General features: G+C 46.1%; 1 protein-coding gene across 1 annotated transcript; it reads left to right on the plus strand.

Annotated features, from left to right (window-relative positions):
* Positions 1-458: 458 nt before the first annotated feature.
* On the plus strand, positions 459-19708 carry GJA3 (gap junction protein alpha 3). The gene is made up of 2 exons (XM_025462768.3): positions 459-659; positions 17197-19708. The coding sequence occupies exon 2, from the start codon at positions 17214-17216 to the stop codon at positions 18513-18515; it is 1302 nt and encodes a 433-aa protein (XP_025318553.3). The 5' UTR covers positions 459-659; positions 17197-17213; the 3' UTR covers positions 18516-19708.
* The last annotated feature ends 1896 nt before the right edge of the window (positions 19709-21604 follow it).

Genomic DNA, 21604 nt, shown 5'->3' on the forward strand with positions numbered 1-21604 from the left:
AGGCCGGGTGCACGTGCACACGAGGGGCGCCCCCGGGGGCGGGGTGGAACCCGTGCACCTGTGCGCCCTGCGCTCGCCCCGCCGGCCCGTCGCCCGCCTCGCCTCACCCCTCCAGTGGAGAGCAGACGCTAGGCCCGCGGAGGCCCGGCGGCGGGAAAGAGCCCCAAGCTCGGCATCCCGAGATGGAGGGCGCTCCCGTGGTTGGGGCGCGGGTGGGGATGCGGGCGCGGCTGCGGGGTGAGGGGTGCGGGCGCGCTGTGACGGCGTGCGTGCTGTGGCTGCGGGTGCAGCCGGGCGGGACGGGATGCGGACTGCGGGTGCGGGGTGGGGCGGGCTGCAGGTGGGTGCGCGGGACGGGAACGAGAGGCGGGTGCGGGGCGGGGGCCCTGCGCGGCACCCTGGCACCGCCCCCGCGCGGCCCCCAGGAGGAGGTGGAGGCGGCGGGGGCGTGGCGCGGCGGCCGGGGCTGCGGCTTGGGGGCGCCGAGCGCGGGGCGCACTGGGGCCAGGGGATGGCCGCCGGGGCGGGGAGGCTGGGCCCGTGCGCGGGGCGCACGCGTTAAGTTGCACCGCACGTGTAGGACAAAGTCTCCTTTTGAGAGCGGCCGGGAGCCCTGCTCGACGAGGAGCGCACCCGGGTCGCCGCCGCGGCAGAGCGGGGTAAGCGCGGGGCCGGGCGCCCCGGGGCCCAGGCGCCGGCGGCCGGGGCAGCCCCGGGGCGGAGGGGCGGGCGCCGGGTCCCCGCACGGAGGACGGGCTCGGGCGGAGCGAGGCGGCCCCAGCCCCGCGGCGCGCCGGCGGCTCCCGGCCTCCCGGAATTCTTTCGGGAATTCTTGGGAAGAGGTGGGAGCGGCAGGGCTGGAGGGCCGGACACGGGCAACTGCCGGGGAACTTGGGGAATAACCGCGGCTGCTTCGCTCCCGGGGCCTCTGCCGAGCGCGGGGGCTCGGCCTGTAACGGCCTCCCCTGGGGACCGCGGGGTGGAGATGCCTGCTGTCGGGCTCTCCCTTCGGGTGGGGAGCGGGAGTGGCTCCGGACGGCAGGTCCGAGGGGTCTGAGGACTGTTTAAATACTTGACTACTCTCGACAGACACCACGGCCACAGGGAACGGAGTCCAGCTGTCTGCTGGCGTCTCGCATCGCCACGCTTTCTGCAGAGCTGTGGGTGTCTTTTAGGAACAATGTTGGCTCGCTTACTTCTTTTAAGAAACTTTTTGGAAGGTGTTTTTGTTTTTGTTTTTTTAAGAAATGTTTTAGTTATAAGTACCACGATCTAATTTCTTGACCCATGTGCTTGTTACAGTATGTTTAAGTATAAAGAATTTACAGAAGAGTGGAAAAACACTTATCTGCATTCCACAGTAGTCCCTTCTTTCAGGGGCTGTTCTGACAGTAAATTGCAGCGATGCGGGTGCATTTGCCTTGCCGTCTACTCTGCACTGTAGTGAGCAGACTTCATCCCAGTCTGCAGAGCCCTCGGTTCACGAATGTGTATGACTAGGACATTAGGGACAAGTGGAGTTCTCTGGTTTTTACCAAGATATCGCCAAAATTTGTCACCTAAAAGTGGTGCTATGCAAACATCCGAGACGTGAATTATGCTTTAGTTTATAGGACTCAAGAATTCAAATTGATGGTTTATGATGTGTGCATCACTTCACTGACCATCAATGTGCTGTGAAATGTATTGCAAAACAAACATTAAAAGATTAAAGAGGAAAGGGGAGAGATTTATTTTCCAAGAGTCAGTGTGTTCTAAGTAAACAACAGCTAATTTGGCACATATTCCACTAGTTCAGCAGTTTGATTCATGTTGAGATTAGCATCTCATAAGGACAATGCACGTGTCCCTGTAGTGTAAAGTAATTCACAAAAACTTTACTACTATAACAAACTAAACAATGCTATTTATGTTAGCCAGTGAATGTTATTAATGGCTTAACACCATCTTAAGATAATGAAATGTAACACAATGTCATTGTTCGTAAATAAGAAAAAGAATTTTGACACAGTTTCCTTGAATATTACTTACATTTCAAGTTGTGTTCATTTTCTTAACAAAAATAACTTTTACACTACACATTTGAGCCTTAAAATTACGTGTATCACAGACATTTTATAAAGCCTCATATATGCAAAGAATTTAAATAATATTAGTCTTTCGAGTGTTACCATTACGTGAACATGCACCTAACAGAACAAATAGGATATATAAATTTTTAGGATTTTACCTCAGTATCACACATAAATGCATGAATAAACATAGTTTTTGTACCATACTAAAATATCAGAACATTCCAGACAGTGGACAGGCCCTTGAGAAGTATTTCACCCTGTATAGATAGCATGATTCCCAGGATCTCTATATTAAGAAACTCAGCCAAACTCATGATTAACATACAGTGTCCTTGTCTCTCCACTCCACTGTGTTGTGGCCATTACCAGTACTATGTAACACTTGCCGTATTATATTTTGATTAGTTTTTTTACAAGTCTGTCTCACCCACAGAATGTGAATGAACCTCCTGAGAGTAAGACCATATCTTAATTAATAGTGCCACACACAAAATAGGTGTTTGATAAATATTTATTAAATTGAAGAGAGGAAAAAAAATCCAATATATGTGATAATTAACAATATACATGTGTCTCTAAAAACAGTATGCTTTTGCCATTTCAATATAATGCATAAAGGGCATAAAGGGAATAAAATAATGATAAAGTTTAATCTTAATTTTCATTTTTACAGTGTTGGAAAATTCTTCATCATGATAACTAAGTTAGTACTCTACTGCTTTTTAAAAATCTCTGGTCTTCAAAAGTATGACTTCATAATGGTTGATGTGAACAGCTTCTGCACTCTCACATCTCCTTTAATTTGAAGAATTAGTGGTTTGCTTTATTTACTGTTAACAAATTAATGATACTAAATGCAAAAATCACTTAATTTTTTTGTTCAGACCACCTGATTATCTCCAGGAATTAATGCTTATTTTATTCACAAAACTCCATTTCTTATTAGCTTTAAAATTAATCTTTTATTCTAGAATACAGAAGAGATTTCTATGTTGTACACTCATAAAAGTGGGTTTGAATTAGAAGTGAAATTATATTTATACTATAGAAATTATTACAAAAATAGAAACCATTTTGACAGATGTAATCTGTGTCAGTAATATAGACAGAAAAATAAAATATCACAATTTTCGGGCTGTGAGGTTTTGTTCACTAAAGCAAGAGTAAAGATAATATCTGAATTTGCTTTAAAATGACAATTCCAATTTATATGGTGGAGTAACAGGACCGTTCTTAGCATGTCAATAATATTTAATAATTTTAGCCACTTTGGACTCTAACCCATGTTTCTAAACATACGTTTTAGAGTGTGATCGAGCGATATAACTAAAAGGGCAGCTGTTGTAATCTGAACAATCTGCCTGGTGCATAATCCGGTGAAGTCACGCGGAAGGGTAAGGTATGACTGACCGAGTCAAAAGTCAGGAGTTTTCGTGCTGGCTTCAGCATTGTGGGCTGTGTAGCCTTCGGCAAATCACAGTGTCCAGTCGGGGCCTCCATACCCCAATCTGTAAAATAAAGAGGATAAACTAGACCACTTCTGAGGTTCTTCTAGCCCTGTGATTCCATATTTCCTCCCTGGATGAACCAGATTCCTGAAGGATGTAATTTAGATTTATAGAGGGAAATTACTTTTAACTGACCAGACTGTGTGAAGTCAGTGCTTGGTATACTCTTCAGAAGGCCTGATCTGTGCTTTAGACAGGACGAGATCCTGTTGGGAGCAGTAATACACTAAAGCATCCCTATAATTTTCTTTATTTACCCTTACCCCAAGCCACCCTTCAGGAAGTATTGGTAAATTCAGTTTTACTTCAAGGGAAGTGATTTTTTTTCATTATTCATTAAAAGTTTAGGGACTAATGCTCAAGTACATTAAAATTAATGCTAAATTACACTAAAATGTGTAAGTCAAATGTTTAAATGAAAACTTCAAGTGGTATCCTTAGGTCTTTCACAGCAGTTATTTTAAAAACTTTTAATGCCATTTAATAATTGGTAGGAGAAACCGGAGGACTCCTCAGGGTAATGGAACAGGGAAAACATTTGGAGGGTTTAAAGAGGAAGCCCAGTATGGCATGAATAGTAGTGGAAGACAGTCATGTTTCTAATTATGCTCCAGACTATTTACATTTTTCTGTCAATTGAACTGAAGCTCAACCAGCTGTTAATTTTCTAGCTTAATATTAGAACTCTAATTGTGGAAATGGTGACTTAATACTGATTTCTGGTAGGAATATTTATTTTATTTGAGTATTTCAAGAAGAAATACTGTGGTTAAAAAGTAAAGTTTATTTTTACTTTTGTCGTTCTTAAATATAAAAATTGAATACATTTGTTCTTTAATACAGTTGTTTAAGTTGCTTTCAACTTAAAATTAGCTCTCATTCAGCTTTTTAAGTTACAGAATGTCAGTGACGCCTGAGTGGCTCAGCAGTTGAGCGCCTGCCTCTGGCTCAGGGTGTGATCCTGGATTCCCGGGTTTGAGTCCTGCATGAGGCTCCTTGCGTGGAGCCTGCTTCTTCCTCTGCCTGTGTCTCTGCCTCTCTCTCTCTGTGTGTCTTGAATGAATGAATGAATAAAATCTTAAAAAAAAATAAGTTACAGAATGTCAAAAACAAAAGAAAAACTTTTTCCCCCTTTGACTCGGTATGAAAATGTTAATCATATTTACCTTAACCAAGACTTAAGAGCATATGACTTTTCAAGTATTTATAAACAATTTAAGATCCAGCCCCTCAAAGAACAATTAAAATTCCCACATAAAAGAGAAAAGAGAGGGATAATAGCATATGGATGGCAGGTGTTTTCTATCCATTCTTATTTAATAAACAAATAGAATAAAAGAATAAGGTGCACCTGGCTGATTCAGTCAGTGGAACATGCAACTCTTGATCTTGGAATTGTAAGTTCAGGCCCCATGTTGGGTATAGAGATTACTTGAAAAATAAAATCTTAAAACAAAAATAAAGTATAATTTAAAAACTATTTCGTGTTTCTGGAGATTTGTTCTCTGACAATAAACAAATAAATAAATAAACATTTATATATACTCCTAGCAGTACTTTAAAATTATTGATAAAGAGGTTAGAAAAATGGTGTTTTATAATTTCATTGATCAGTTGATCTGTAGAATGATGTCTCCTTCCAGAGCATGAGATTACTGAAAAGTTAAGTAATAGAAACCATGCACTTTTTCATTTAAAATAAGGACTCCCCTGAAACTGTACAATAATAAACAATTTCACAGTAAGATAAAGGATACCCTTAAATTATATATTTATATATACACACACATATATATTTTGTAATAATACTAGCAAATACTAAAATCAACATTATCAACTTAAAAGATCTATAGGAATTTTTTGTAGATTTATTCTGTATACTATAAATATATATGATTTATATATTTGTATATATAAATATGCTATAAATATAGCATAGGTGATAAAACATTGGAAAAAATGACAAAATGAACTCTTATCCTTTTTCAAGCATGTCAAAATTGGTTCATTAGTTAAAGAAAAACTACTAATAAGACTAATATTTAAAAAAAAAAAAAACAAAAAAAAAAAAACAAAAAAAAAAAACAAAAAAAAAAAAAAAAGACTAATATTTTAAAAGCCTCAAATAAACAGTATTTGGAACCAAACAAATGATTCTAATCATGAATACCATATAATTTCAAAATCATAAGAAAATACCATAAATAATTTTTTGCCAATAAATTTGAAACTTAGGTAAAATAGAAAATTTTCTAAAAGATATGAACTATCAAAATTAACTTAAGAGGGATCCCTGGGTGGCGCAGCGGTTTGGCGCCTGCCTTTGGCCCAGGGCGCGATCCTGGAGACCCGGGATCGAATCCCACATCGGGCTCCCGGTGCATGGAGCCTGCTTCTCCCTCTGCCTGTGTCTCTGCCTCTCTCTCTCTCTCTCTATGATGACTATCATAAATAAATAAAATTTAAAAAAAAAAAAAAAAAAAAAAAAAAAAAAATTAACTTAAGAAATAGTAATTTAAGGCAGCCCGGGTGGCTCAGCAGTTTAAAGCCTGCCTTTGGCCCAGGGCATGATCCTGGAGTCCCAGGATTGAGTCCCACATCGGGCTCCCTGAATGGAGCCTACTTCTCCCTCTACTTATGTCTCTCCCTCTCTCTCTGTGTCTCTCATGAATAAATAAATAAATAAAATCTTTTAAAAAATAAAATAAAACATTCTTCTATTTAAATAAATAAATAAATAAATAAATATCACAATAACAGGAGAAAAGTATTGGCTTTAGAAAACAAAAGCCAACCAACCATTAACAAAGATTGGAAGGAAACTTCTTTGCCTGATAAAAGTTGAAACATCATGCTCAATGATAAAATTTGAGAAGCATTCATGTTAAAGACAAAAATGAGAAAAGATATCACCATCTCCACATGGTGCTAAGAGTCCTGGCCAGTACAGGAAGACAAGAAAAAGAAATAACAGGAATTAGAACTCAAGGAGGAAGAAACAAATATGTCCTCAATAGCAGATGATTCGATTATGTGTTACATAAAAAATCCAAAGGGATCTCCTAACTATTGAACTATTAAGGCTTTCTAACAGGCTGCTGGATATAAGATCAATATATAAAAACAATGTTCCTAAGTACCAACAGTAACCAATAAAAAGTTATAATGAAAAAACGACTTGGAACAAAAAAATTAGAATGAGTATAAATTAGGAATAAATCTAACAAAAGATGTTTAAGACCTTTAGGAACATTATCCTAAAGCACTATTGAAAGGCATGAAGAAAGTCAACATCAATGGATCAGTTGTGCCTATTGGCGGGGGGAAACTAGATTGTAAAGAGCTAAATTTTTTTTTTGTAAATTTATTTTTTATTGGAGTTCAATTTGCCAACATATAGAATAACACCCAGTGCTCATCCCGTCAAGTGCCCCCCTCAGTGCCTGTCACCCAGACACCCCCACCCCCCACCCACCGTCCCTTCCCCCACCCCTAGTTCGTTTCCCAGAGTTAGGAGTCTCTCATGTTCTGTCTCCCTTTCTGATATTTCCCACTCATTTTTTCTCCTTTCCCGTTTATTCCCTGTCACTATTTTTTATATTCCCCAAATGAATGAGACCATATAGTGTTTGTCCTTCTCCGACTGACTTATTTCACTTAGCATAATACCCTCCAGTTCCATCCACGTCGAAGCAAATGGTGGGTATTTGTCGTTTCTAATGGCTGAGTAATATTCCATTGTATACATAGACCACAGCTTCTTTATCCATTCATCTTTCGATGAACACTGAGGCTCCTTCCACAGTTTGGCTATTGTGGACACTGCTGCTATAAACACCGGGGTACAGGTATCCCGGCGTTTCATTGCATCTGTATCTTTGGGGTAAATCCCCAGCAGTGCAATTGCTGGGTCATAGGGCAGATCTATTTTTAACTGTAAAGAGCTAAATTTGATTCATCTATAAATTTCATGCAATTCCAATCAAAATTGAGTCTCAGATTTTCATGGAACTTGACAAGCTCTACCTAAATTTCATCTGGAAAAAATAAAAGGCCAAAAGTTGCCTAGACAAATATGAAGAACAAAATTGGGGGACTTGTTCCACCAGTTATCAAGTATATCTAGAACTCTTGACATTAGGTGTCCTGCTGGTTGGTGTGATCAGTCTTTTCTTCTGGAGATGGTAAACAATGTCACATGTTACTTTATCTGAAGCATCAGAGGTTCAATATTTTCCTCCTTCGTGCTTGTCTTTGTGGTTGAACTTTTCCCAGTGCCATGAGTGCCATGGCACTGCGGCACTATGGCCCTGTGTTGTAAATTTCATTGAGCCAGCTTCTAAAAGCCTAGTTCCCGTCTTGCTTTTTAGTCTGAGACAAAGCTAAATGTTGGAGTTGAAGCTATAGAGTAAAAGAAGAAGGAGTCTCTTGTTATTTTTGGTGAATTTATTGTGAATTCTGTTTCCTTTTTAAAAAGTCAGATCAGAACTATGGAAAAAGTGTGGTAGGTACATAATAACATGGGCTAGGTCCCATGGCATCTGGAAACTACTGTCTTAAATGTGAATGCTTGAAAAAGGCAAGTAAGGTATAAAAGAAGCTAATGGAAAACAGTCTTTCCACGTGCTGGAAAGATAGCTGGATAAGCCTTTTTTCATTGTATCATATTTGTGACTAGCTCAGTCTACCATGTTCTTTTAAATTTGTGCCAAGTCAGAGATGGCAAAAAGCATCTTGGCCACCACTGCCTTATAGCAAACTCTAGCAGACATCACTAAAGGAACATAGAACTCTTTCTGGCTAAGCCTATATGTGACTCTCAAAATCCTACTCAACCATGTTCCAGGCGATCACAAACAGTTAACACAAAATTAATTTGCCTACCCACACTCCAAGTTATACTACCTCTAATTTAAAAACCTAGTAACAATGTTTTCAGTGTCAAAGTATCGTCACAAAAGAGAATCAAGTAGAATGCAAATGATACCTTTTGAGTGTTATTCCATCTGAGTCTTAACTAAAAGTTGCATTTCCTAATAAGCAACTCTTTTGCAAGTTTCTCCTTCTGTACTGACGTGCAGATGCTGGAGTGCCCCCAAGGCTTGGTCTTCGGCCCCCTTGTCCTTCTCCCCTGCCCTTAGATAATCTCAGTCCAGTCTCAGGGTTTGATGATGACTCCCAAGTGTTTCTCTCTAGCCTTCATGCTTGCCTAATAGGTGTCTCAAACTTAACATATTCAGAATAGAACTCGTGATTCCCATGCCTTTCCAAACCTTTACCTCCTCTACTTTCCCCATCTTGGTAAATGGCAGTTCCCCTCCTTCTGTTCCCTTGGCCTCTCCTCCTCCTCCTCTCCCCCAACCCTTGACCTGTCAGCGCATCATGCTGGACCTATTTCAGAGTCTGCGCAGACCCGGCCATTTGTCACCACTGCCACTTTTGTGGATTATAGCGCAGCCTGCTCCCCAGCCCTCTGCTTTCACCTTTGCCCACTGCCCCTTCCACCCCACGCCTGTTCTCCACAACAACCAGAGGGGCTCGTGAGGATGTAAGTCGGAGGACAGGACTCCTCTGCTCAACGTCCAGCGCACTCTCATCTCACGTGGAGTGTGAGCCGGCGTTCTCGGCACGGTCCGCTCTGATCTGCCCCCCCCCCCCCCCCCCCCCCCCCCCCGCCCCACACGGGCCTGTCGGCTCCCGGCGGTCCTCCCGAGCAGAGCAGCCCAGGTCTGTGCCTTCCGGTGCCTGCCCGCAGCCCTCGGCCCCCCGCAGCCTGCGTTTCTCTCCCGCCCGCGGCCCGGCCCGGCGCCCTCCTCCGCTGGCCGCCGCCGCCGAGGGCCTCACGGGGAGCGGCTGCCGCTCGGCCCCGCTCGGGGGCCACGACTCCCACAGACAGAGACGCCACGTCTGGCTGGGCGCCGCCGACCCGGAGCCCAGTCCCTTCTCCTCCTCTCTGTCCCCCCTTTCCTCTCAGGAGCTGCAGTCCTGCCCCTGCCCGAGGGGCCGACCTCTGGCTTGACCCCGCTGAGAAGGGCCCTGTCATCGCTTTGGAGGGAGCTCGCGCTTCCCGCCCTCTCAGCCGGGCTCTGCCCCGGGCCGTCCTGGTGCGGGGCAGCCCCACGGTCCCTCCACCCCCTGTCCCCGCGGCTCCCGTCCGTAGCCTTCCCTACCCCTGTCCTGGAAGCACCTCCTTTGGGCCTTATTCTCCCACTTTTTAACCGTTTTGCACCTCTCCTTCCTTTGAGTTCTAGACTTGTTGAGCAAGTGCTCCCCGAGCCAAGTCAACACTTCGCTCCCCCGTTCGGCCTCGAGCCACTGGTCTGCACTTTTGTTTCTGTCCCAGGGCTCCCCCTGGCCTGGGCATTTGAGGACGAGCAGTGCCATCCTTGTTGTGAGATCAAAGGGCCTCTTCTTCCCGTCCATCCGTCTTGAACACACCGAGGAATGCTGACACTGTTAGTCACCCCCTTCTTCAAAGCCCTCCTCTGGCTTCCGAAGGCCGGCCGTGTTACCCCATCTCCAGTGTCGCGGACGCTCTCCGAGTGTGCCTTCTGAGATGGGGACAGCCCTCCCAGCAGGTCGAGTGGGCCGCGAGGGCTCCTGGGTATCCCAGAGAACAAGGCAAAAGTTCAATCTGGGTGGTGCAAAGTTGAATGTGGAAGTCAATTCTATAGAGAAGAAAGGGTGTTCCATTTTGACATTATCTGATATGATTTTGGTAAGGAAACAAATACAAGCCAAAGAACGTGAATTTGTCTGGCAGACCTCAGCAGGTCCCATGGAGGAACATCCTCCCCCCAACACTTTCGAGGGGTCACTGCTGCCCGTCAGTACTTGGCCTCAAGCTCTCACCCACAGGGTCACCCTTCATCAAAGTGGTGACCACACACCGAGGGCAGTGCGTCCCCTCCCACAGCTCTTCACCCATGAGGCCCCTCCTCCCTGCTGTGCTGTGTGCTGTGCGCTCAGGAGAGGTGGAGCTGCACTGCAGGCCTCTGCCCGGCCTCACCTTGCTCCTTGTCTCCTGCCTCCTCCTGGACAGCCTCACTCATACCTTCTGCCACTACCTTTGATCCAGATGGTCACAAAACCCATCATCATCTTTTCTTCCAGCCCCAGTTAGCCAACCCCCCCCCCCACAGTGTTTCTCTCTTCCCATGGCCCCCCTGATCTTCCCACTTGGGCTCAGAAATACGAGGTTTGTCTTTAATTCGTGCCTCTCTCTTTCATTCTCTGACTCTAGGCAGACTCTACATTCTGCTTTATTTTTGTCTCCAGACTGTGTCTCCTTTTCTGTCCTTCCTTTTTCCACTCACCCTGTTGTCATCCGCCCTGGCTGCGGCATTCATTCGGAGATTACCACTCTTCCTGAGGCCCTGTCAGGGGGCCCCTTCTTTCCTGAACAGCACTTTCAGCACATCTTTCCGCTCTCCAAGTGATTCAGTGGCCCTCGATGTCCTTTCACTCATTTGTCATACCAGTGTTTGCTGAGCGCCTATTATGTTCACAGTGCAGCCTGTCTAGCTTTCCTGTGCAGAAGCAGCCATTTAAAGCCAGTGCTCGCACATGGGGCCCCTATTCCGGCCATGCCGGGTCATTCATAGTCCCCCTGCCATGGGAATGCAGATCTGACCTTGAAATGCACTCCTGTCCCTCTTCCCCTACCCAAACCCACCTCTCCTAAACCCAGCTCAAATGCCACCCTTCCCTGGCTAGCTTTCCCTGGCTCCATGTTCTGTTTTTTTTTTTTTTTAATTTTTTATTTATTTATGATAGTCACACACACACACACACAGAGAGGCAGAGACATAGGCAGAGGGAGAAGCAGGCTCCAGGCACCGGGAGCCCGATGTGGGATTGATCCCGGGTCTCCAGGATCGCCCCCTGGGCCAAAGGCAGGCGCCAAACTGCTGCACCACCCAGGGATCCCTTGTTCTGTTATTAATATCCTTCTTCTCTAAAATCTCTCTGTACCTACAGAGCTCCCCATTTTCCTCAATTTTCCTATCTCCACAAGTAGACTCCACAAGTAGACAAGATAGAGACCGTGTTTTTACCTTCACTGTATTCAACAGAACACGTGGCCCAGAGTTGAGCACAAGGTTGTTGCTAATGAATAGCCATCGATTGATATGAAGGGACACTCAACATATCCTAAAGGCTAAGGGGAAACCATACAGCTTTGAAAGGGAAAGTGTAACTATTAGGAGAACATGGAAGCATCTGCATAAACTCTGCAACAGAAGATCTTGTTCTGCAGTAATGTCAGAATCAAAGTTTTTGCTGAGATAAAAATAAAAATACCATCTCACAGAGGTAATCCATGTCCACATACAAGTACTAGAGAATCCCACTGCCACCGTGGTGGATCTGTTATCTAAACGTGCTCAGTGCTGTAGCTGTGATGCTCTATGATTAGATCACATGCACCTTACAAAGTAAGCATTCATAGTGTGAACTTCCAGGAGCTGCTCTAGTGTTATGAAATGGCCCGATATTTTGACAATAAGAATAAACCCATTTTCCTCTTTCAAGCAGAAGGATATCTCATCCAGTCACCATGTTTGTCTCACTTGAGGCCAGCCCTCAGTGGGTCATGGGGTCCCCGGTGTTGTCATTTGTTTGTACTTAGCCAGCAGAGTTTTGCTGTTCTGGGTGTGCTTCACTCCTCTGCTGTCATTTTCTCCCTGAATTGGTATCAGGGATATGATTAAAAAGTGATATTGGTAAAACACCTTAAGAATATCTGCATGAAAAAAAAAAAAAAAGGAACGTCTGCATGGTGTCTGGAGCAGACTGATGAGTATGAGGACAGGTGGATGTTGCTTCAAATCTGGAGGTTCCCATTTTCATCTGACTCTGACCCCTAGTGCCAGCTTTCCCATAGGTATCCGGTCCTCTGGTTAATTTTGTTGTTGTTGTTGTTCATTCATTCATGCAGTTTCCAAAACAAAACCCAAACTGTGAAATGAGAGTAAATAGTGGAGCAGTAGTAAGACTCAGCAGTGAGTTACAGGATACAAACAGCCTGGCCCTTGCTTTGGGAGAAATTGGTAGACTGCCATGGCAGGAGAATCCAGTGTAAGCTCTATGCCATCAGTGATAACCAGTGTCAGGGTTCATGTTGCGTCTCAGAGATCCCAGGATCATTCTCCTCTGACATTGGGCTAATCATGTCACAGGTATTGTATTTGTCCTCTGTGTGCTTATCAGGGGCATGATGAAAGAGATCTAGGGAGTAGAAACCGTAATGAAAGAACAATGAAAAAGGCGTCTGACTTTTTAAAAAATTAGAACTTTGAAACAAAGTAATGGTCATGAATCCTTTACAATGATAAATGTGATATTGTTACAGAAAATGCAAAGAAATATGAAAAGGAAATAAAAATCACCCAGTTCTAGAAACACTATGGTTAACACTTAGCATTTTGATATCTTTTTTGTTCTTCCTTTTACATGAATGAATGTGTGTAAAATATCTGGTATCACACTATAGTTTCGTATTAGGCTTTTGGCATTTATCATTACAGAATAAGTATCTCTTCATGTCATTGATGATCGTAAAAATTGTATCTAATGAATACCTTGTATTTCAGTAGTTATGAATGAACCACAGCTTTTCATTTGTGCCTGGATTTATTCTATAAAGAATCAAAAGGAAAAAAAAAAAGAATCAAAAGGGACTGTATAGGTTAGGAATTCTTTTGTCTGCAGGCAGTAGAAAACCTAACTTGAACAAATAGAGTTTTTTCCTTCATATAAGTCTGGAGGTGGCTGTCAGTGTTGCTGCAGCAGGTCTACCTTGTCACAACAGGTGCCTTGGTCTTTCTCAACCACCCTTCACATATATACATACATACATGCATGCATTTATTTATTCATTCATTCCTTTATTTATTTATTTATTTATTTATTTAATTCATGAGAGACACACAGAGAGAAGCAGAGACATAGGCAGAGGGAGAAGCAGACTCCCCGCAGGGAGCCTGATGAGAGACTCGATCCCAGAACCCTGGGATCATGTCCTGAGCCGAAGGCAGATGCTCAACCACCGAGCCACCCATACATCCCTCCCTCACACTTACTGACATGTGCTTGCAAGGTGACTGCCCAGCCCCGGGCAGCGCATCTATACTCACTATGGAAAGAAGGGGGAAGGGACAGCACAGGTACCATCTGCCTTTTTATTAGGAAACTAAAAGCTTTCCCAGATGTTCCCCAGCCAACTTCTTACACCTCATTAATATAACCAAAGGAGGTAGGAAAGCAAAAATTTCTCTTCCCAGTCACATTAAAGGTAAGCAAGGGAGAGAAAGACCAGGAATGGGATCTGGGTTAAGCCAGATCCTGATGTCAGCCTTGGGCACTGTTATGTATTTAAATTGCTCATCCTTTAGTGGACACTTCTGCTTCCAATTATTCCTTTTTCTAAGTAATTCACAGTAAATATCCATGTTCATTCATTCATCAAAATCTCTGATTATTTCCTTGGTATGATGTCCCAGGAGTAGACTTACAGGTTTAAGACCTAGCCTCATGTTTCTCAACAGGTTCACAATGGGCATTTGGGGCAGGGAAGTTCTTTACTGTGGGCGACACCCCCGTCACTGTGGAGCATTTGGCTTCCCTGGCCCTGCAGGGAAATGCCAGCCACACTTTCCGGGCTCTGTGACAAGCAGAGCCTCCCTTAAGGTGTTATGTGCCACCAGCCTTGTGGGGAGAACCTACCAGGCACTTGCACTGACTCCTTTCTGGCACATTATGCTGTACTCAGCAAGGCAGAAGTGCCTGCACATCTGGGAAGGTAGCAGAAAGAAGTATGACATTCCCCACACTGATCTTTTCTTAGAGACTTCCAGAAATGCACATTGCCCACTGTTCTGCCTACAGACATCCAGAAGGAAAAGCTGTGTGTGCAAACCCCAACCTCAGAACTAGAATTAAGGAGAAAGTCCACAAGCAGTCAAGGTGGTTAAGGGTGGTTTTCTATAGAAACTCAGAGGGCTGTGCTTGTCTAGGGACAGCAAGGAGAGAGGATGCCGTTTGTAGCTTAGCAAGGTAGGAGCTGTGGGAGGATGGAAAGAACCTCCTGGAATGTAAAGGAAGCAACAGCCACTAAGCCAGGGCTGTGATAAGGAGGAAGAGAAAACACAGGGCCCCCATGGTAGCCTGAGTTGGCCACTCTTGAAGGGAGAGTGGCAGTAAGTGACAGGTCAATAGGCCAGGCCCTGGTTTTAAGTTGAAGAAATAGCACATGCAAAGGCCTAACAGCAGAGGTTCAGGGACCACAGGAAGCTTGGTATCACCAGAGTGTTGGATCAGGGACTGGGTGGTACACACTATGCAAGGCTTTTGTCCTGCACCCCAGAGGAAAATCTCCAGCAGATTGAAGGGAGGGGCTATGGGCAGAGATGCCAGGCAGGGACCCTGTGACAGCCTGGGGTTGAGGAGAAGCAGGATGTAACCTGGGATGGTTCCCTGACACGTGACATCCTTCATGAAGGAATGGATTGTTTCATGCTCAGTAATTAAGTTTCGAGAGGATTCGGAGAAAAGGGAACCCTCCTGCACTGTTGGTGGGAATGTGAACTGGTGCAGCCACTCTGGAAAACTGTGTGGAGGTTCCTCAAAGAGTTAAAAATAGACCTGCCCTACAGGGAATAAAGGGGAAAGGAGAAAAAATGAGTGGGAAATATCAGAAAGGGAGACAGAACGTAAAGACTGCTAACTCTGGGAAACGAACTAGGGGTGGTAGAAGGGGAGGAGGGCGGCGGGTGGGAGTGAATGGGTGACGGGCACTGGGGGTTATTCTGTATGTTAGTAAATAGAACACCAATAAAAAATAAATTAAAAAAAAAGTAATTAAGTTTCTAAATTAAAATATTTTACTTCCTAAGAACATGCCCAAAAGAACAGGTGCCAGGCACAATATGGGACAAGCAGGCTGGTAGGATACATGAATGGCAATATTTCTCTAAAGACCTCAGAAAAGGGCAGCCCGGGTGGCTCAGCGGTTTAGCACTGCCTTTGGCCCAGGCATGATCCTGGAGTCCCGGGATCGAGTCCCACATCGGGCTCCTTGCATGGAGTCTGCTTCTCCCTCGGCCTGTGTCTCTGCCTCTCTCTCTGTCACTCATGAATAAATAAATAAAATATTTTTTTAAAAAAAGACCTAAAAAAAAAAGACCTCAAATGACCAAAGCAAAGGGTCAGAAGTTTATTCTAGGAGGGGGTTAACATTTGTCTATTACTTTAGATCATGGTGAGTAAAGTTTTGTTTTGGTTATTTGCCTTTGAACCAATTCATAAAAGTTAGTATTTTTAAATATTTTAAAATTCAAAACAAGAAGAGTATTCTTTAGTGTTGCTGGAGGTCCTACATGCACTTACAGCTTAGACCGCTACCTTGTGTGAAGAATGACAGAACAACAGAGCTCTTTGTGGTTCTAGTTCGAAGCTCCGGGCCTGCGTGAGCAGTAGTGACAGGGAGGACGCCTTGTAACATTGGTGCCCTGCATCTGGGGAACACTGCTGCTTTCACAGAGGAGGCCTGCCAGCCCCCCTCCATCTAGGAGGCCATGCACTGCACTGACCTGATGACTGTCATCCCATCTTACAGGTGGCCACACAGGCTCCTGGGGACGTGCAGCGAGTTAACCATTTATGAGACATTTGCAAAGTAAAAAAGAAAGCAAATAACAGAAAAGATAGTAGGTTAGTGTGTGGTAGAAATTATGAGGGTGGCATAAGGGAGAGTTGCTCTAATGTCACATGGACTAAAAGGCGGAGGTTAGGAATCGGAGCAGGCTGTGTACCCCACAGCACCAGCACTCCCTTGGACCGTGCTCTGGCAGAGAGCGGGATGGGTAGTGGGAAGCCAGGGCCGTTCTATGGCTCTCAGGGAAGTCCTTTGTCTTTGGAGCTCCAGTTTCCCCAGCTCTGAAGTGAGGGCCTGAGTAGCCCTGGGCATCTCGTTTGTGCCAGCACGTGTGTGGTGTAATAGCTGGTTTTTATGCTGGCACTGCGGTCTCTATCGCTGCCCAGCACGATGTTGGAGACACACGCATGCATGCACACCTGCACACCCACACACACCCCTGCACCTGCAAGCGCACACACCCCTGCACACACACACACACACACACACCCCTGCACACGCACACACACACTTGCACCTGCACTCTCACACACCTGCACACGTGCACACATACCCCTGCACCTGCATGCACACACATGCACACCTGCACACACACACACCTGCACCTGCACACAGACACCTGCACACACACCCTTGCACCTACACCTGCACACGCACACACATACCCCTGCAATGCACACACACCTGCACATGCGCACACATAGCCCTGCACACGCAAGACACCGGCACACATACCCTTGCACCTGCACACGCACACACACCTGCATCTGCACACGCATGCACACGCGCGCACACACCCATACCTTCAGTGGCACACTCATTTGGAAGTGGCTGTACCCCTACCCAGGGAGCCCCTCTTCCAGCACCCGCCTCCGCGGAGGTCTGCCCCCCTGGGGTGCGTGGACCCTCCGGCCCCCTGCGTGTCCTCCTGTTAACCAGCACCATTCCCTTGCAGGTTAGCAATCTGGAGCAATGGGCGACTGGAGCTTCCTGGGGAGACTACTAGAGAACGCGCAGGAGCACTCCACGGTCATCGGCAAGGTCTGGCTGACAGTGCTGTTCATCTTCAGGATCCTGGTGCTGGGCGCGGCCGCTGAGGAGGTGTGGGGGGACGAGCAGTCGGACTTCACTTGCAACACGCAGCAGCCCGGCTGCGAGAACGTGTGCTACGACAGGGCCTTCCCCATCTCACACATCCGCTTCTGGGTGCTGCAGATCATCTTTGTGTCCACGCCCACCCTCATCTACCTGGGCCATGTGCTGCACATCGTGCGCATGGAGGAGAAGAAGAAGGAGCGCGAGGAGGAGCTGCTGAGGGCCGAGCTCCCGCACCCTGGCCCGGCCGCACGCTGCGGGCCCGGCGGCCAGAAGGACAGGCCGCTGCGCGACGACCGTGGCAGGGTACGCATCGCAGGAGCCCTGCTTCGGACCTACGTGTTCAACATCATCTTTAAGACGCTGTTCGAAGTGGGCTTCATCGCCGGGCAGTACTTTCTGTACGGCTTTGAGCTGAAGCCGCTGTACCGCTGCGACCGCTGGCCCTGCCCCAACACGGTGGACTGCTTCATCTCCAGGCCCACAGAGAAGACCATCTTCATCATCTTCATGCTGGCGGTGGCCTGTGTGTCCCTGCTCCTCAACATGCTGGAGATCTACCACCTGGGCTGGAAGAAGCTCAAGCAGGGAATGACCAACCACCCGCGCGCAGACTCCCCCGAGGCCACAAAGCCCGGGGGCGGGAGCGCCCTGGGCCCCCCCTCGCTCTCCGAGGCGCCCGCGGTCACCATCGGGTTCCCGCCCTTCAGCGCTCCCTCGGCCTCCTCCCCGGGACAGGCCACCGCCGCGGGCTACCCCGGGGCGCCCCCACTGGCCGCAGACTTCCACCCGGCAGCCCTGCCCGATGCCCGCGCGAGGGACCAGCACCTGCTCATGACGGAACAGAACTGGGCCAATCAGGAGGCCGAGCAGCACACCTCCGCCAGGAAGGCCTCCGGGGCAGCAGCCCCCTCGGCGTCCCCGAGCCCCGCGGGCAGCACCGGGCAGCTCCCGCCGGACGACGGGACGGGCGGCGGCGAGCCCGGCCTGCTGCTGACCGGGAGCCGCAGCAGCCTGGGGGACAGCAAACTGGCAGTGACTCCCGACGACGCGGAGCAGCCGGTGACCACCCCAGCAGAGACGCACGCGCCGCCGCTGCCCCCGGCGGATGCGGGCCGATTGAGCAAGGCCAGCAGGGCCAGCGGCGGCCGGGCCAGACCCAACGACTTGGCCATCTAGCGCTGGTCTCTCCAGACAGCCTTACAATAACCTCTTTTCTAGCAACCAAAACCAAAGTGCCGTTCCAGGCTGCAGGGAGACGGAGACGGAGCCTGGAAGTGAGGGGCACTGGAGTGCGGGAGGGGAAGAGCCGCGGGAGAGAAGGCTTCTGTGTGTCCATGCTTGCTGTTCTTAACACGTTGAGGTAGAGTGCCAAGACCGCGGAGGCGTGCTGGGGGGGGGGGGGGGGGCGGGGGGGCAAAGTGGGTGCAGAACACCACCGGGGCCGCCTGTGCGGGCGTTGCCGTTTCTGTGGGTACCTGCTCTGCAGCGGTGGAGCCGCGGGGCTCCACCGTCCCTTCAGTCCCGGCAACGAGGATTTCCATTCCCAGGCTCTCCAGAGCCTCTGGGCGGCCCAGAAAGTCACAGACGCACTTAGCACTTATCTCTGTTTGATACTTTTAACTTAGAGTTGAATTTCATTTGGGATATTTGCCAAACTGCACTAAAAAAAGATTTAGAGCAAGTCCATATAGTGTCATTTGAGTTTCTGAAATTGCCTGTGAAGCCCAGGATAGCAAACTGTACGCTCCATGACAAGTGACGATGAGCAGCTACCCTCCAGAGGCAGAGATTCAGCCCAGGCGAGAGCCACAGAGGTTGCTGGTAAGAAAGCAGGTAGAAATGCAGCGACACTTGAGATAATTTTTAAACAGCTGAGGAAATTGAAATTAAAGTGTGGCAAGTATGCCTTAGGTATTTATTTTTTAAATGATATTTTGTGCTTTGATCTGAATTGTACAGGTATGCCTATTCCCCCCCTCCCCATTTTCTTTAAGGAGAAATGAAAGAAAAATAGCCCTGTTAAAATGAATACCGACCAAGAGAATGCTAATTTGTCCCATTCTATCCTAGTAAAGATTTGAACTTTCTTTGAAAGAAATTCTTCAACCTCACAAGTCAGCTAATTGCTATGAGAATGTACTGTATAAAATAAAGGCAGGGGAAATTCAAGTGCATTTCAAATACTTGAAGTTGTGAAGTTTTTGAATGGAAGGTTAAAAGTTTACTCTTGCCAGAAAAATTATTTATAAAGATGAATCAATGACCTACGTGTTTTAACAGTACAAAATAAAACTCTCTGAGTTTCCTAACTATTTTTTGTGGGCAGCCTGTTTGCTTTCTAAAGTGTAAATAAAAGTATCTGGGTTTTACTTCCTGTGTAAGTGCATGTGCTGTTTTTGGACGTGCGCCCCATTTGTCACCCACACAGATTGCTACACTGACGGGGGAGGCTATTGATCTGCGCGGGAATGGCTGGAAGGTGGCAGAATTTTCCGAACTGCACACCCTGCTGTCGTGTCTTACTCGTGGTAATGCTGAGCCAGGTCCTTCTCACATTCCCAACTTCCACTGAGTATTGTCAGCCTTATTCAGCAAAACACAAAACACTTGCCAATTTGATTCGTTTCTTTATATGAGGCAACATCGATTTCCTGATGATTTATCTGGGGCTACACTCCATATACTTTGTGTTTCATATGGGACAGAGCAACCCACTGGCAATCTGATGAAAAGATTGCGATTCCCATTCTCAGATTAATGTGTGCACCTAGTTCATTAGAGCATTCTGTTTGCTGCAGAGTGAACTCGGATGATCTCCTCGGATTGAAAAATGTTAACTTCCCATAAATATCCTGTCGCCTTTCTCAAACAGGTTTGGGCTTACAGAAAATTATTTGAGTGACTGTTTTCTCAATTCCCCCCAGGCTGGTTCATATAACTTGTACCACAGTGGATGCAGGGGAGAGACATTCATTCATCACCTACAATGGATGCCTGAGACTTCAGGCAGTAGAACTTGAGTGAGAAGGGCCACCAGAAAGTACTAGTAGTTTGAAAAGCATTCTGATTACAAAAAAAAAAAAAAAAAGCTTTGGTCACAATTGCACTTAACAGACAAAGTATAACTCACTAAGTGGATATGAACACAGGTTCTTTAGGTTCTACCATGATAAATGTTAATAAACTGCTTGGTCACCCATGGTTTGATTTGGGTGGGGGGTGGAGATGAGAGTGAACAGTATAATCATATTTAGTTTTTATGTTTTAAAATTGGATTTTCTCTCTCTCTCTCTCTTTCTCTCTCTCATGAATAAATAAATAAAATCTAAAAAAAAAAAAAAAAAAAGGGGGCAGCCCAGATGGCTCAGCGGTTTAGCGCCACCTTCAGCCCAGGGCATGATCCTGGAGATCCAGGATCAGGTCCCAGGTTGGGATCCCTGCATGGGGCCTGCTTCTCCCTCTGCCTGTGTCTCTGCCCCTCTCTCTGTCTTTCATGAATAAATAAATAAAATATTTTAAAATTGGATTTTATTCATCATATGTTGATAGAGATGCCAGCATTGTGAATTGATCTCAATCCAGTTGGCCCATTTAGTACATGGGTAGGAGTGTGAAATTAGATTCACCTCCTTGAAAACCACTAATTTATAAAGAAGTAAAACTCTGCAATACAACAGTGCATGCCTATAGTATTTTTTCAGGGTAGTGTTCTGATTTCAATTCATGTAGAAAATGAAAGCAGGTGTTACATTGTGTTGCTATTTAGGGTGTCCATGACCCCAATGACTAGGGTCCTGCTCCCTCATGGAGATACGGGCAGCGTGAAAGGGTGCTCTCTATTTAGCCAGTCACCATAAGCATTAATATTAATATGCAATAAAAGTAGAAATCACCTTTCCCTATGGTCAAAATCCAGAGATTTTTTTCTCTAGCCTGTTAATTATTTGGAAATTTCTCTGAAATAATTTTTCTCCTGATTTAATGGAAAAAAATGTTTCCATAAGCTTATTTTAAACCCAATGCTCTGCCTAATGTATTTATGCACATTATCTTTTAATCTTCAGTATACAAGACAATTACTTTCTTGCATCCCTGTTTGCAGAAGCTGGGCCATCCTGTTGGCACTACATAATATATGGCAATCAAAATGTCAAGCATTACTAATCCATCTCCAAATCCATTTATTAAAATTCTAAAACATTTCTTATATAGTCATTCACTTTCTCCCTTTTAAACTTTATTTTACTGAATTATTTTTCCCATGA

Source organism: Canis lupus, chromosome 25 (assembly GCF_003254725.2).
Source record: "Canis lupus dingo isolate Sandy chromosome 25, ASM325472v2, whole genome shotgun sequence".
Classification (NCBI taxonomy): Eukaryota; Metazoa; Chordata; class Mammalia; order Carnivora; family Canidae; genus Canis; species Canis lupus.

What these genes read in the sequence shown, in the direction of transcription:
- GJA3 (XM_025462768.3), top strand. Translation starts at nt 17,214, where the DNA reads ATGGGCGACTGGAGCTTCCTGGGGAGACTACTAGAGAACGCGCAGGAG.